Source organism: Rhipicephalus sanguineus, chromosome 8, assembly GCF_013339695.2.
Source record: "Rhipicephalus sanguineus isolate Rsan-2018 chromosome 8, BIME_Rsan_1.4, whole genome shotgun sequence".
NCBI lineage: Eukaryota > Metazoa > Arthropoda > Arachnida > Ixodida > Ixodidae > Rhipicephalus > Rhipicephalus sanguineus.
The window spans coordinates 130797350-130813251 of NC_051183.1; the positions used below are offsets into that span (position 1 = coordinate 130797350).

General features: G+C 48.3%; 1 protein-coding gene across 1 annotated transcript; it reads right to left on the minus strand.

Annotated features, from left to right (window-relative positions):
- Window positions 1-2427: 2427 nt before the first annotated feature.
- On the minus strand, window positions 2428-3705 carry LOC119403514 (uncharacterized). The gene has a single exon (XM_037670445.1). The coding sequence runs from the start codon at window positions 3703-3705 to the stop codon at window positions 2428-2430; it is 1278 nt and encodes a 425-aa protein (XP_037526373.1).
- Between the last annotated feature and the right edge of the window lie 12197 nt (window positions 3706-15902).

Consider the following 15902-nt stretch of genomic DNA (forward strand, 5'->3'; position numbering starts at 1 on the left):
GTGGACATGTCAATATGAATCGATGTGATGCCAACATGTTCTTATCACCATTATTTATGCATCCTTTAAGGCCCCTGCTACAATAATGCATGAAGGTGGCCTACATTAGAAGAAATGAAGTTCAGACTGAATTAAGTAAAAGCAATAACATTTAGAAGGATACACATGGTAGAACACGGCAACTTTAACATTGACAAGACATGTAGTCACAAGCAGTGAACACAATGCAAAGGAAGGTATGGATCACTAAAAACAGACCAAAATACATTCAAATATTACCTTGGTTGAAAAATGATGTAAGTACGCAGTCATGATCCAAAAGCAACTCGACTGAGCTTGCACACTTGTACAGTAAGGTCGTTTCATAAGAATGGTAAAAATACAAGTAATGAAGCTGCAATCTTGTTTCCTTGTAGGATGTGCACAAGAGGCACCCTCCATATGAAGGCACAACTTGTTCATTATGGTAATGGTGCTTAGCAAGCGTGCAGCCATTGGAAAAAGTTGCATGGATGACCACATACATGAAGGAAGGTCACCAATTAAAAAATAAAAACAAGAGGGTGTTCGAGGACTGAACCTTGCAGCACTCCACAGTACATTCCAGGGACAGTGCCCAGTGAACTGAGCAATTACGAAGCAAAAGATGCAAGACACAACGAGTGAATGGACACATGAGCTGTTAACTGATTATTGTTGAATCACGAGGCACGTGACGGAAGGGAACTTGAAGCTGCATGCAGTCAAGAAGGGCTCTGCTATGCTACTTATGCAGTTTTCTTGGATGGAAGAATAAGAAAGTAAAACGTTCATGACATTAGATCGGTGCTCAGTAGTACACGTGACCCATCTTAACATCCCAAAGTTATATTGTGATAAGCGCTATTGTTCGTAGATAGACGTGCTCCAGAAATGCTTTGGGGGTAAGACACGCCAGGAGCACGAATACTTTCGAAACCCATTCCTATTCATTGATCAGGTGATGCAAGAGCTCTCTTACAACCCTGTGACAATGCACTGCTCCACATCTAAAACCTGGAGTTACTTGGTGTGAAAAGGTCGTCTTCTCATTCAAGCACTGCGACATCATTGTTAAGGAATTACCTCGGCATGTTGCAGTTCACTACCATCATACATGGATCCCATATGTCGAGAGCATTACCAATAAGGACATCGCTGCTCATTGTTTGTCTCCTGACAGCCTAAGCAAGCTCCTTTCAGTCGAACTGGAAAGTCCTGAGAAGAGTGATTGTAAGGACAAGAGCAGGCAAAACAACAGCGGTCAGCTTGCTTCAAACCAGCCATCCCGCAGTTCTAATGATGAGCAGGCTAAAGCATATTGTCTGTATTTCTCATAAACTGTGCTCTTGCTTTTCAACACTGGAGGATGCATGTGTTCCGCACATAAAGACAGCATTCGATGAAAGCATGATCTGCGGATGTGTCCCTTAAACCGAAGAAGGAAGTGCAACCCGATGATAAACTGCTTCTGACGTATGATACACGAAATGAACAGCAACCATATGACACATGAAAAACACAGGGGCGACAAGAGATGGCTTTCAAGTAAAGGGCAAAACACTGTCTGCACTTCGACACTTCAGCTTTAAAGTTGCCGCTCTGCACTTCGATGCTTCAGCTTTGAAGTTCCCACTACAGGATTGATGGCATTAAAACACACAGCACTGGGAGCTGTAGCTGTAGCCGCCATGGGGCACAGCAACCGTACGACACACGAAGAACACAGGGGTGACACGAAATGGCTTTCAGGTAAATAGCACAACACTGTCTGCACTTCGACGCTTCAGCTTTGAAGTTGCCACTATGGCATTGATGGCATTAAAACACACAGCACTGGGAGCTGTAGCTGTAGCCGCCATGGGGCACAGCAACCGTACGACACACGAAGAACACAGGGGTGACAGAGATGGCTTTCAGGTAAATAGCACAAAACTGTCTGCACTTCGATGCTTCAGCTTTGAAGTTGACATTTCGGCATCGATGGCATTAAAACACACAGCACTGGGAGCTGTAGCTGTAGCCGGCGATGGGCACGGCAGTCGTGAGTGGGAGCACACAAAGTCCTCAAAATATTGCCGCGAAGGCAACAGTGGCATGGTGTCGCTGGGAAAATGGTGCATATGAGCACAGATGAGTGATGTATTTCAAGTGCAATGCGACACACGAAAAATGCAGTGGTGACAAGAATGGGCTTCGATGTAGGGAGCACCAGATTGCCTGACACTTCGGCGAGTAAGTTTTCAACAGTTGCTGTTGTGGCATTCAATGGCAGTAAAACACCGTGACGGCTTTTGGACGGTTATGTGCAAGGCTCCACGGTGACAGTTGCCAAAGCTGTTGCAAGTGATATGTCTGATAAGCAGGTGACCGCGATATTACATTTGTGGAACTGTCCTCAGGAACCAGTCAACGAAGAGGCTGATCATCATCTTCATTCAAGCTGCTTTCATCGCTGCTCGTCGTGTCATCATCCAAGGTCACTACGACTCGTTGGTTGTCATCAATGACATCATCAATGATGTGATCAATCTTCATCATGTCATCCTCCGCTTCTATTACGTGGCTCACGTAATTTTTCCATTTTTGTGCAGTGACTTGATCTATACCTTTCCAAACAAGAGCATCGAGGCCTTCCATCTTGACGTGTGTATTGGCTTTTGCAACATAACCTTTAACATCACTCCACACGAGGTCAATCGGGTTGAGCTCACAGTGGTACGGCGGCAAGCGTATGACAGTGTGACCAGCATCGGCAGCAATGCAGTCAATGCGATACCTATTACCCTCCGTACTTACGGTTTGAACAAGCTTTATCAGTTCTGCCTTCACCAGGTCACTGCTCCAGGTCACACCCTTCAGAGAGAGCCAGGCCTGAATGTCTTTTTTCAACGTACCCATACGGGGTACCTTATCAAGCTTCACAGAATGATAAGGTGCATTATCAAGCACAATGGCACTTTGTGGCGGCAAATTCGGCAGTAGTTTTTCTTTAAACCACTTTTCGTAGTGGGCGCCGTCCATTTCATCATGATAGTCGCCTGTTCCCTTTCTGGCTCGAAATACTTCACCGGCAGCTGTGATGAAGCCGTCCTCGTTGCCACAGTGAGTAATAATGAGGCGCCCTCCCTTACCACTGGGGTTTGGCGGGCCTGTCGTCAGGTTGGCTTTCTTGGCGTGCTCAGCGGACCTAATGGTCTCGTCGACCCACCCACGGCTCACAGTGTGCCCTGCGTTCACCCAGGTTTCATCAGTGTAGAAGATGGGTCGTCCCTGGCGTCGAACCTCCTTAATTTGGCGCAAGTACTTGCGTCGCCACTGGATGATGTGAGTGGCCTCGATCAGGAGTGAATTTCGGGAACGCTTCTTAAAGCGGAAGCCTACCTGGAGCAGCATCCTGTGTATGGTTGTCGCGGACACGGACGGCAGCGAGTCATCTTTGAAGTATGCCGCGAGCTCGCGCACCGTCGGAATTTCCCGCCGTTTATAGAAACCGTGCATGACTCTGCGCAACACACCAAGGTCGAAGTCGTCCAGCAGCTGCTCTCGATCGCGGCCCCTGCCACCGCGAGACAGCGTCTTGGGTGAAAGTACCTCGCCGTGCTTATCGTGCTCCGCTACCCACTTGTACAGCGCACGCTCGCTGACGTTGGTGTACGCAGCCGTTCTCTTGATGAGAGAGCTCATGCTTGCATTTCTGCCGCCCTCCTTACGCACTGTCCCGAACACATTTAGAGCCAACTTCTTCGCTCCCGTGTCGTAAAATCTGATCCGGGAACGATATCGCACAGGTGAACCAGGCGCCGCCATTTTGACTAAGGAGTGACCAAATCTGCCACCGCGGACTAATCACAACCAAAGACTGGGTCCTCCGCGGCGCTGTGGACGCTCGGGCTGTACGGACTACTCATAAAAGTTTAGACAGTGTCGTACCATTCCTTCGTACTTTATAAGTAAAAACATAACACATACGAGCCACAACAGCGTTATTTCTTTTGTCATTTGCATGTTATAACACGTACAGGCAGGAACTCTTTCTTCAGTATCATGGAGCCACAAAAATTGTTTTATACAGAAAATGCGACAAAATCGTCATACAAATCACAGCTACAACACGCAGAGAAGCCTTCAAGTAAAAATCCTCCGACGAGACCGCTTGCAAAAGTCATGAGGACAAACAACGGGCTACGTATATGGGGCACTACATCTCGCTTCGCAACAACCTGCGCTCGAGGGTCGTGTAGCCTTGGCTCTGCTGCACGGAACTTCTGGAACAGAGTATAGTTTCTCCGAGGAGCTAACCTGAAGTAGGGCAGGGACCTCCTCGAAGCGGGTCACGTTGACGGCGTCGTGCAAGAGGTGTTGCTCGGCAGATCAACAATCACGGGCAAATGCCCCCCCCCCCCCCCCCCCCCCAGAAAAAATTTACCCCATCTATTCACAAAAATCACTTTTGTCGTCGAACGAGCGCGATCCACCGTTCACGCCGATTCCGTTCATATTCTCTAAATGGAAACCGGTAAAAACGCGTGCCCGGATAATTCCTGTAGGTGTTATTGCACCCAACAACGCAGCAATTATTCCTGGAGTTCGCATTCCTACGAACAGCGCAACCGACACAAAACGAACTGCCCGCGAAAATACCTCGCGCCGTCACAGCCGGAGCGTGGAGCGAGGAGGGGTGATATCGCGGAGCGATGTTTTATGCTATATTATTCTTATCGTCCACCACCTGCGGCTGACTGATCGTGTTGATAACACGGACGGACCGTCGCTCTGGTCACTGGCCAAGCGCGAAAAGCACGAAATGCATAGTCATCGTAAAAGGCATAGTTCCTCGACTTCACCCCATTGCGAGTGCGTCAGAGCATCCCGCCAAATCTGCGCTTCTTGCCGCTAGTTAGGCCTTCGCTCGGGCAGCGGAGTTACGTCTGCACGGAGCCTATATCAGTGTACAGCGTGTATTGCTGTACGTGGACTTTCCGTTTCACGGCCACAAGTTCGGCCAAATATAAAGTTTCATTTTGGACACGCCGCCTGCTTCCTTCGTCAGCGTCACGACCACGTGACAATATGAACTACATTCATGACACTCGATCACACACTTCAGAGAAAGCGCGCACGCACGCGCTCGACAGATGATTGCTTTAGTGCATACGTAAGTCCGTCGCTTAACAAAAGCTGGATATCTGAACTCGGGACCCAATACCAAATCTTATACGAATTATACCTAGCGTACTCAGTTTTTTCCAACGAACTGCCACTGTTCTCAGCGCGCGGGCAGATACTATGCAGCGTGGTCAGTGCCTCCCAGTTCGCTGTAAGACACTGGGTCACACTGTACAGTATTGCCAGCGTCTTTAATCGCACATGGCGGAACTGGCCACGCTGTACAGTCTGTCCCAGAGCGTCCCAGCGCGCTGTAGTACACTAGCACACACTGTACAGCGTTTGCAGTGCCACCCAGTGCCCTGAAAGGTACTGGGATGCACTGGAAACGCTTTTGTCCGATAGAGATAAGCGGGGATCTTCGATTTTCGGACTTCTGGCAGTTCGCTGGCAGCCAGAGCTAGCCCGAGGATCATCCAGCTGGTTCCGGTGAGGACAGGAAACAACGTCGTGGTCACGTGTGTGGGAATCCCGAGACAACCCGAAGCTGTCCGAAGATTGAAAACTCTAACGCTGGGACAGCCAGCGTTAATGTAAACAAACGCTACCGCCGTGGCAGCAAGCGAAACTTCGCGCCGCGCACGCGTTGTTCTTTTCCGCATTGGCCGCTTGGAGATATTTGGCTAGGTTTGCTGAAGAGCTGACGTGATATTCTCGAACATACGCATTTGGGATACGATCACACGCAAGACCACACGCAAGATCACACGCAACTCGCCTCGTCGGCGAACAAAATAGCCAGCTGGCGCATGGTGCCTCGAGAACGATGCAAGGTGAACGGCCGTGCCGCTACCGGCTTAACCAGCTCACACACATGCTCAGTACACGTAACAGTCGCTGCACAACACGACGCGAAATCTCGCGAAAGCGATGGTGTCCCCTAAAGAGCTCGAGGATATATCTGCTCGGCTATCGCATACTACGTACGTCGCAGACACACGTTGTCCAGCTTGCGTTTTTTCATAACTTGAGATATGCGGCGCTGTCGGTACCACGAGTGCCCGTTATATCTAAAATAAACTTTTGTATGACGCGTCTTCGACTCGTTTTGGCAGATGTTGCCTGGGCCTCTTTTCTAGTCCTAAGTGGCACTTCCAAAAATCTCATGTGGCTCGGCTTTAATTTTAGCAATTAGGTGATAACCTCGCACATACTGCATGACATTATTACTAAGAGGTGGAAAAAGACGAAGCCGACGATGAAATAGGAAAGGAAAGGATGTATACATTCCTGAATTCATCTCCGTTTTTTCACATCGACTCGTCGTAGCATACCATAATACCATACCACATAGACTGGCCCGCAGATCGAAGTACGCCCGCACGCCGTTCGAAACCAACGAGCATAACTCAAAAAACAATGTCGCGATCGCTATTATTTAATCAGTGCTTTCTGTTACCATCGAAGACCTGGTTGAAATAGCTAAGTTCTGAAGGGCTTCGCGCACGCAAACATACGACGGAGCGAAATAGCTAATTCGATGAGCGCACAGAAAGCACACACGACACCACAATTGAACACTTCTACGAAAATATAGACTCCAAAGGGGTCTATATGCGTGGGCATGAAAGCGTACATAACTTTTGGGATATGTGCCCGACGCACTTAGAATGCGACAGTTCGCCGCGTTGTTCACGGAAGGAAGCCTCACGGGAGACAACAGAAGCAAGAAACATTAGATTCAAATGCTCGCCGAGCGAACGACAAGCGAAGGTGTAGTCCCTAAGCGCCCGCATTTCAATCCGTCGAGTCCTCACAAAGATGGCGGCGAGCGCGCATCGTCTCTTGTTGGCGTCTGCTATACCGAAAACTTCCACAGTGCTTCCACATCAAAATTATCCTGTAAGGTTCGGGCGACCCGAGGGCTTCCCGCGGGTAGCCAGAACCGCCCAGCCCGAGAAAAACGAACGCCGACCGGAAGTGCCCCGCGCGGGGGCAGGGCAAACCGATGAAAACGAACGCACTCTGGCTGGTTCTGGCATCCCGCGGGTAGCCAAGAGTGTAAAATCGAAGAGTCCCAGTGTAAGGCGCATGCTCTTATGCACATGTAGCAGCTATTGCTACCAGGATCAAGTTTGAATGCGTAAATTTCTTGTGTTCGTTTTTGCCACAAGTAAACAATCAGGTGCTATAGTGACTGGTAAGTTTAACCTCTTTACAACAAAAACTGATATAGCAAAACTTCGGTCAAAGCTAACTAAATACGAACTTGGGTTGGTCACGCTTCATTTCAGTGACATCTATTCTTTTTAAAACGAAATAGAGAACGCGAGAGCCGCAGCGATCTCGGCTGTAACGAACAAATATTTCGTTTGCTCGAGGCTCGAAACATACAAAAAAGCACAATAAATATTCAAGAGCAAATTGGCACCACATGTTTTTGGCGGTAGGGGAATGTTAATATGTAAAATTTTGCTATATATGGGGTTGAAAAGTTGCAGATACTCTGACGTCTTATGGACCGCATTCTCACAACCTTCTCATATTCGGTTTATCTTATTTCAAAAGCCACAAGCAGACCGGTAAGGGTTAATTATCTCGTTTGGGTTGGGAGCCTTGAATAATGAGTTTTTAGATCTTGGATTTTTGCGCGAGAGAGATCGCCAATTTGGGAGAATTGATTGACCTTGAATATTGGACATAAAAAACTAATTTAGGGTATCGATGCTACTTTGTCGTAATGAGGCGCAACTGCTCGCAATGGGACAGCTGATAATTGTGTCTTTCTGTCCGTGTGCTTGTAGTTCGTGCGATGTGTTTGTTGCATGTCAAGGTTACGGTCACCTTTACCGTTCTTACCGGTAGCCAATAATATTCTCCGTGCGCATGCTCGAGGCATCCGATGCTGAGGTCGTTTTAGTACGCTGACACGCCGGGATTTTCGTACTGCGTTCGGAAAAACTGCACACTCCGGAGGTGCCATACTGACGGACGAAAAAGGAAACATGTTGCAAAAACCCATCTTCCCTTTGTAAGTACATGTCCATGAGAGGTATGACGCTTTACTTATTAACAATTGTTCCCGTTCTATCAGCGGTTTGCGGTGTAGAGTGTAATAGTGCAGTTTGTGACATTGCGTCTAATGTCTACTTGCAGGATCAGCCAGAGTTATAAGTATAGTGCATTGCCATTCGGCCATTTTTTCTTTATTTTCTTCAGATCGGCTTTCCCCCACAAAAACTGTCAGCACCGCTAGGCGCAGGCCACGCGGCACCGTACGGAAACCTTCGCCACTGTTTCAGGTTGTTCTGTTAAGGTTACGGCCATTACGCGAGCAGTAAAGTTTATTCGGGAGCTTACGCGAGCACCAGCGATAACGGTTTATGGTTCAATCACTTACGTGTCAAAGAGGACGCGCTCCTCCGACAGTCAGGTTAGTCGACGTCTGACGCCCTTGCACGCCGTATCAAGGTAGAGTAAGAATTGCGTATACCTCGAGTTGCCTTTGCAGTGGCCACAAGTTAGCCCAATAAACAGTTTTCATCTGCACCAGCTGGCGTTATGCGTACGTCACCGTCGCAACTATGTAACAGCATAAGCACTTGTAGCACTTACGTGTATTGGTTGAATAACCATTCCTATTTTTAAATGACTGATGTGTCCACAGTGAAGGACAACTTAGTACTACCTCGTAGTAGCTTGCATAGTGCTCTAAATTGTCTCAATTTCTGGGTGACTGGGCGACCCGCTGTCGCCAGGAAGCAGTCGCCCAAAGCGGAAAGTAAATTACGTTATCTCTGAGAGCACGTACGTGATTGTTCGAATAATGCATCCATATGAAAAAAGAAATGGGGATGGCTCTCGCCTTTGAGCCGTCTTGCACGAACGTATAGGAGACCGTGCGACTTCGTTTGATGCGATTGATTCTTTCTGGCGATGATTGTCTTCGCAACAGAAGGACACATGAACGGACAGTCTTCTAGCTGAGTTCGCACAGAAATGCTTACGCATTTAAAATACTTGAGTTCCTCATCGAAACCAGCTTCATGGTACGACTCTCTTACAGAGGTGTTGGAAAAGCTCACCGTCGTTTTGTGGCTGGATCTGGTATGTATATCGAGGCTGTAACCGGCTAGAGACACACAAATGCCGGCAGACTTCTCTGGAATTTCAAAAACAAAAAACAAAACAAAAACACACGCTCACACGCACAGGGTCGCTTATGCGTTCGCCTAAGATGACTCCAAGGCAAAAGCCATCTTCTTTTAAATGCGAAGCATTTCTTAGCGAACCTCTTGCACTTTGAGCGTTTCTATCTACGTATCTATCTATCTATCTATCTAGCCGCCTACGTCGGAGTGCTCTCATGATCGCCTCCCTAACTTGGTGTAGACCAAAATTGGCATGGGAGGGTAAGAGGATTTAACGAATATGATTGCCGGGTCATGACATGAATAACGTTAAAACCCTGTCGCGTACGTCGTCAAACCCTTTCCACTAGATGCGTGTGGCACATACCCGTTTACCACGGGCCACGGTGTACGGGTATGCGCCACAGATGATTGACAGTTTATATCGACCCAGGAACGGCGAGAACAGACATTGGTAACTTAAATGCTAGATCGTTAAGGAAAACCAACATCGACAACGTTGGCTCAACAAATTGAAAGAATGAAAGTTAGGATTCCAGCAGGAATTGAACCCAAGTATTCTACGTGGCAATCAGGTATTCTACCACTGAGCCACGCCAGGTCTATAAACGGGTTTGGAAAAATAACCTACGCAGGCGTAATATCGGTGCAACGTCAATTGTGGTTGTGGTACTGGCTATTTTTACAAGAAAGCAATAAACACTACATGATACTCCTACGATGTGTACTCCTACGATACAGGCCTCATATCAGATTAACGTCTGTAGTTCCAGTGTAGGCTCCACTTTTATTGTAGTCTAATAAACATTACGTTTGTATTCTTATGATTCAGCAAGCTACATTGAAGCATTGCTCGACCACGGAGGAATACATTAACGAAAGTTACAAATGATATCCACATCACCGCACCGTAAAGTGCACTTCGTCCACCAGAACGACGCAGTGTCCTCTTCATTTCTTACGAGGATGGGCGATAGCCTTATGCTGACCGAGGATGATGCTAGATTGATTGACAGCCGCTTTGTAGACTAGGCTACGCAGGCCACATACGCCCAGGAAGTCTAGGAATAGGACAAACACCATCCGCTGATGTTGGTCTAAGTAGCGCTATCCAGGCCTACCAGCCTCGACGGCCTATACCTCACCAACGCGAAGGGTGGCTTTAGGTTCCGACATGTCGCCGGCTCTGTCAACAGACAATTTTTTGACGAAATTACCGAGGCATCCACGAATTCCAACAGCTCTACTACACGACATACTTCACTAGACATGGACCCCTCGTCACCACGATCACGACCGGATCCTATAACAAGTCATGACCAGCTGCTGGTGCTAACTGATCACGCTGATGTGGCCATTGTTGAAGAACTGTCAACAACTTCTTGCACACATGCACACGGGTTCGTGAAACGTGCGTGCGTTCTCGGGACACGTGTAAGCACTACATATCAGCTTAGCACTTCTGGTGTTGGTAATACCCACCTTGCCATTGGCAGCGTTACCCAACCGTGAACAACTGGTTATATAACACATATGCGGCTCTTCAACATATATATGTGTGCTTATAAAATTTATACAAATCTTTAGTGGCATTTTGTAACGTGTCGCTCAGTAAAAAAACGTTACGCCACAGTCACATACACGCCGCATGCTTCGCATAACATCGAATCCCACGGTACGTGGGATCTGCCGAATTTTTCCTCTGAGTGGATGTATTCGTGCTCCCCCTGCCTCCTCCGAAAGTTTTCTGCGGTTTCGCACTGCCTCCAGGATCGGAGGAATTGAAACCTTTCTGCCCCTCATATGTTTTTTCAATGCCTCCGTAACCGGCCAATTCACGACATAACGTGATGAAATCATCATGTGACGTCAGGATGACTTCATGCTGATGTCACCAATTTTAAAGGTTTCTGACGTAATGGTTTCCTAACCATGTGCCGTCATCACATGATGACGATTTGTTTTTTTTTTCGTCACTCGTATTAACGCCACCAGTCCCTTTTCGGTTTTAAGATGCATTATGCAGGAACAGCGCTAAAAAAGGACAAGGACCAAGATGGACCCGCCACAGGCGCTGTCTTTCTTGGTCTTCGTGATTTTTAGCGCTGTTGTTCTCGCACAACGAATTACCAAGAACTAGCCCAAGTATCTCTTCTAGTGCAATCTATGAGGCAACTAAGGCTTTCGCCTCAATAATCAACTTTGTACCTTCGTGACCCTAATGCGTTTAGAATGATAGATAAAGGGTTCCGGTCGGGGACATTCCACTCTGTGAAGGTGGATGTCCAGTGGAGCTGATGGGAGCACTCCCGCCTCTAACTGCTCTCCTCGGCGTTTTTAATAGGCTGCGCTGCCCATTTGCGGTTCTCGGAATGAGGGATCGGCCCATGCTACCGCGCCAACGCAGCGCCCACACTCGAGTGACGTGGCTGTTTCGGCTGCTTTCACGGAGTGGAGCTGGCTGCATTTCATTTAATGAAAAGTCATTTGAGTGTAGCGACTCTGTGTGTTCACATTCGTTCTCTTGGGTAGCGTTTGTTACGTGCAGTGTTCAGCCTATGTTCCTATATACACATTAAATGCGTGAATGTGGAATCATGAACATGTGTTAACATGGTAACATGTTACGTGATGTCGAGCGCGGATCCTGAAAGGACAGAGTGAGGAACATGGAGGACGCTTGAGCTTAGCCTGCAAGAGTCCGACGCGATAGAGCAATTGGGCCTCGTGAGCACCGCTTTCTCGTTTGCTAGCATCGCTTCGGATCTCGGTGCATGCCTCAATCGTGCCGCAAAAAAAACGAACCCATAACGTCGGCCGTTTCAAACTATCGTAGAATGCCGCAGTGTTCATTACGTCGCAGAGCTAGGCAGTATCGCGATACAAGAGTAGCGAGTTTTAGTATAGCGGGAAACGCTTACGTTAGCGTTAGCGTGCGTCTCAACGCTAACGCTAAAACAGGACGCGCTGCGTGCCAACTGGTGGTCTTTTAGTAAAGCGGAAGGCATTCCCGCTAACGCTAACGCAAGCACATACGGCGCCATCTAGACATAAAAACACTAAATGCACTGTAAAATCCACAAAAGCACCACCAAGTCGAGCTGATCCAAAGTCACCACTGTTGCGTCTCCATGCCGCGTTTGCAGAAGTGTTGAGTTCTGACCAACCTCCTTGGTTCTGACACACTGGTTTCTGTCAACATGCCGCGTTCGAGAATTTTTCAAGACCCCTTTTACTTGGCCTTTTTAAGCTGGGACGCATCACGCGTCACATTCATGTACTGCCGCGAAAGGCATGAAGGGAAACGACGCCTGACATGTATCTGCTTCACTTGTGGCCGTATCTTGGAAAGAGGCGACTAAAGACAGCGTCGCCATCTCTGCGCTGCTACAGAAAACATGAGCGAACCTTGCAAACAAATCTTGCTAAGCCTTCTGCAGCGCAAATCCACTTTGTATCTCAAAAACGAAATGAGTTGACGCGTGTTTCCAAGGGTTTTTTTTTTCATTTGTTTTGCACCAATACAAGCAAAGGCGTGCCGCCGGTCGCCGACAGAAAGGGCGGCGATGGTTTCCCCTCAAGCACAGAATGGCCCATGTGGTAAAGCGCGCGACGCCGCAGACGGCAGAATTGCGGAGGCAGTGTTGTCGGCCTCTGCCGACGAAAGTCGATGTCTCTCAAGGCCAGTGCAGCTCGCCTGGTTTTTTCGGGTGGCAAACCACTACTTCGTGACCCCCCACGCGGATACCGCCTTGGAACAGAGGCTTTGCAATGCTTCGCGTGCGTTCAGTTCTCAAAGCGGCGGCACTTCTAAAAGCAGTTCCCATAGTCGAGGCGGAAGTGACTAAAGATGGCTATCTTTGTCACGCTTTCAGCCACCTCTCCAGCGTGTCAGGGTGCATTGAAGAGTGACCGTTTCTGCCCAGGCGACGAGTGCTTGCTGTAGTTTCTGATGGAGCGCTCTGAGCAGCTGTCCCTGATTCCACGTCTGTTTAGAGAGGTTGCAGGAGCGACTTTGGAGGGCTTACACGTTACCCTCTCACCCCCAAAGAACGTGATTTTAGGAAGCCAATTTTCGGATTGTGCAGTGTCGACATACTGGGCTCCATTGCGCGTATGTAGTTATGAGCGGCCTATATGGACAGCGGAATCCTCAGTCGTCTGACCCGGCGCCGACCGGGCCAGACGGCTGAGGATTCCGAAGATGGGGACTGACTTGGACTTCTGAGCGGTCAGATCAACCCACGTGAGGGAGGAAGTGTTTCGGTATCTGGATGGCCCGAGAAGAGATGTCGCCACGCTCCAGGGCTATCCGGCTATGAAGGCGGTTTTTATTCACTGTAACACGAATTTGTGCCCGTCTACACCGCTACATAGACTTTTTTCTTTCGCGAGTCTTGTGCTGAGGCCGAATCGACGCTGTCTAGAAAACAGCCTGCTTCAGAAGCTCAAACAGCAACCTACTCAGCAAAGCCGATCTTATGTGCAAAGTAAATGTATACTTTTTCTCAATTGACTGTTGTTCATTAGTGATTTGCTTAAACTGTGCTATTTCTAGCATAGCTCATTTAGTTGTCACCAAGTATGTCGATTTCGGTGCCCAATGCTTGTTACTGTTGCTGTGAAATAGTGTACTTTTTTATTGCGATTGATATCTGTATATATGTCATTATTACTACTTATGTACTTTGTAAGCCGCCCCCCCCCCCCCTCTGTGATATCTTAGTGGTGCTGAGGGTACTGTAATAAACAAATAAACTAAAAGTTTCAATGCACTGCAACGTTAATAATAATAATGTCTGGGGTTTAACGTCCCAAAACCACGATATGATTATGAGAGACGCCGTAGTGGAGGGCTCCGGAAATTTCGACCACCTGGGGTTCTTTAACGTGCACCTAAATCTAAGTACACGGGCCTCAAACGTTTTCGCCTCCACCGAAAATGCAGCCGCCGCGGCCGGGATTTGATCCTGCGACCTTCGGGATCAGCAGTCGAGTGCCATAACCACTAGACCACCGTGGCGCGGCAGCACTGCAACGTTATTTACACCATTATGCTGCACCTCTAAATGTCTTAGCGGAGTAGGAGCATCCTTGAAATATAAAAGAAGTATTCTAGAATCTGTATTGCTGTATCTCTATTCCGGAATACTTTTTCGTCATATTGCAAAAGTATCTCCGAAATATCCCGTTACGCTAAAGTCAAATGTATCTCAGTATCTGTATTTTAGGCTTCTGTTCCATGTATTTCAATATCTGTATTCCGGAATACTTTTCCGAGTATCTCTGCCCAGCCCTGTTACGTCATAATAAAGAGTAATAGCTAAGCGGCCCAGCGGACGAGTGGTGCCGCCAACTGCGCATGCGCGGTGCGCGGGAGCAGCCAGCGTTTTAGGAGCGAACCGCTCGCCCCCTCATATCCTCTGCCCAGCAGAACGTGGCCAGCAGACCAGCGTTTTCGCGAGACCAGATGGCGACCCCCAACACAAGCGGCCGCGGCATGTTGGCGATACCTGCGATCGCGGCACTCGCTTGGCTCCATGCGCGAAATGTCCCGGCGGTGCTTTCAAGCGATGAAGACCTCTGAAGCCGAGGCCGTTTGTAGATGGCCAAAGCTGGGTTCAAATTATCGAAAGCTTAAGACGGGCGCCAGGACGCGAGCTGACACTCCAAGGCTTAATGTATCGGGTAGGTCCTTTAATTGAATAGTGGAGACAAGACGAAACAAGAAAGGTAAGAAAATACGTGCCTCTTTGACATCTTGTCCGTACAGATTACATTTGATCGCGCGTTCACAGACGTGATAAGAACCGCCTACATTTCGCGTTGTTCGTAAGTGCGTCCTGTGGAGACGCGGTCAGCTAGGCTGCAAAACAACGGCGAAACCAAGTGGGGCGCCTTCACACACACAGGAGCGCGAGGTGCGTTCTACGTCCCGCTGGAACGAGCGGGCCGACGCTAAGCCCCTTAGCTCTTAATCTTCCTTTCGTCGTGTGCTCCGCTGCCCTCTCCACTCGTCTGCTGGCCGGCTGAATCGCTTAGCTTTTACTCCCTATTTCTTCCTTTTGCGAATCAGTGATGGGCCCACTGCGCGTCCCTAAGGCCACACGCGAAGCTACGAAGCTGCTGAATTTGGTGACGCTATTGCTCCTGATGATGATTGACTATGACTGAGCGCTTTGTATTAACGCGATAGCGTTAAAGAGCTCGTTCCGCAGAAATTCTGGCGTCCGCGTCGGCGTCGTTGGTTGTGAGCGAAAAATCACCATCTTGTCCGTGATCGAAAAATCGAGAAAAATGCAAATAAATTAAAAAAAATCTTAGGCTCGAGTGAGAATCGAACCCAGGCCGTGTGCGTGGTAACCAGGTGTTCTACGACAGAGCCACTACAATTTCTTTTTCTCTATTGCCTTCTTGACTACAGGTCAAGATAGTCTAACAATCACACCACATATCCGTTTCACGTACGTTAATGCATGAAACCAAGCTATCAAATCTTCATCACAGTCAGTCCTCTTATACAGCTCACGAACTTCGACAACAATTTCCACGAAACACTCATGAACAGATGGAACTTTAACATCACAGTGTCTATACGCTAATATGCTGCGCCAAACCGAATGG

What these genes read in the sequence shown, in the direction of transcription:
- LOC119403514 (XM_037670445.1), bottom strand. Translation starts at nt 3,705, where the DNA reads ATGAGCTCTCTCATCAAGAGAACGGCTGCGTACACCAACGTCAGCGAG.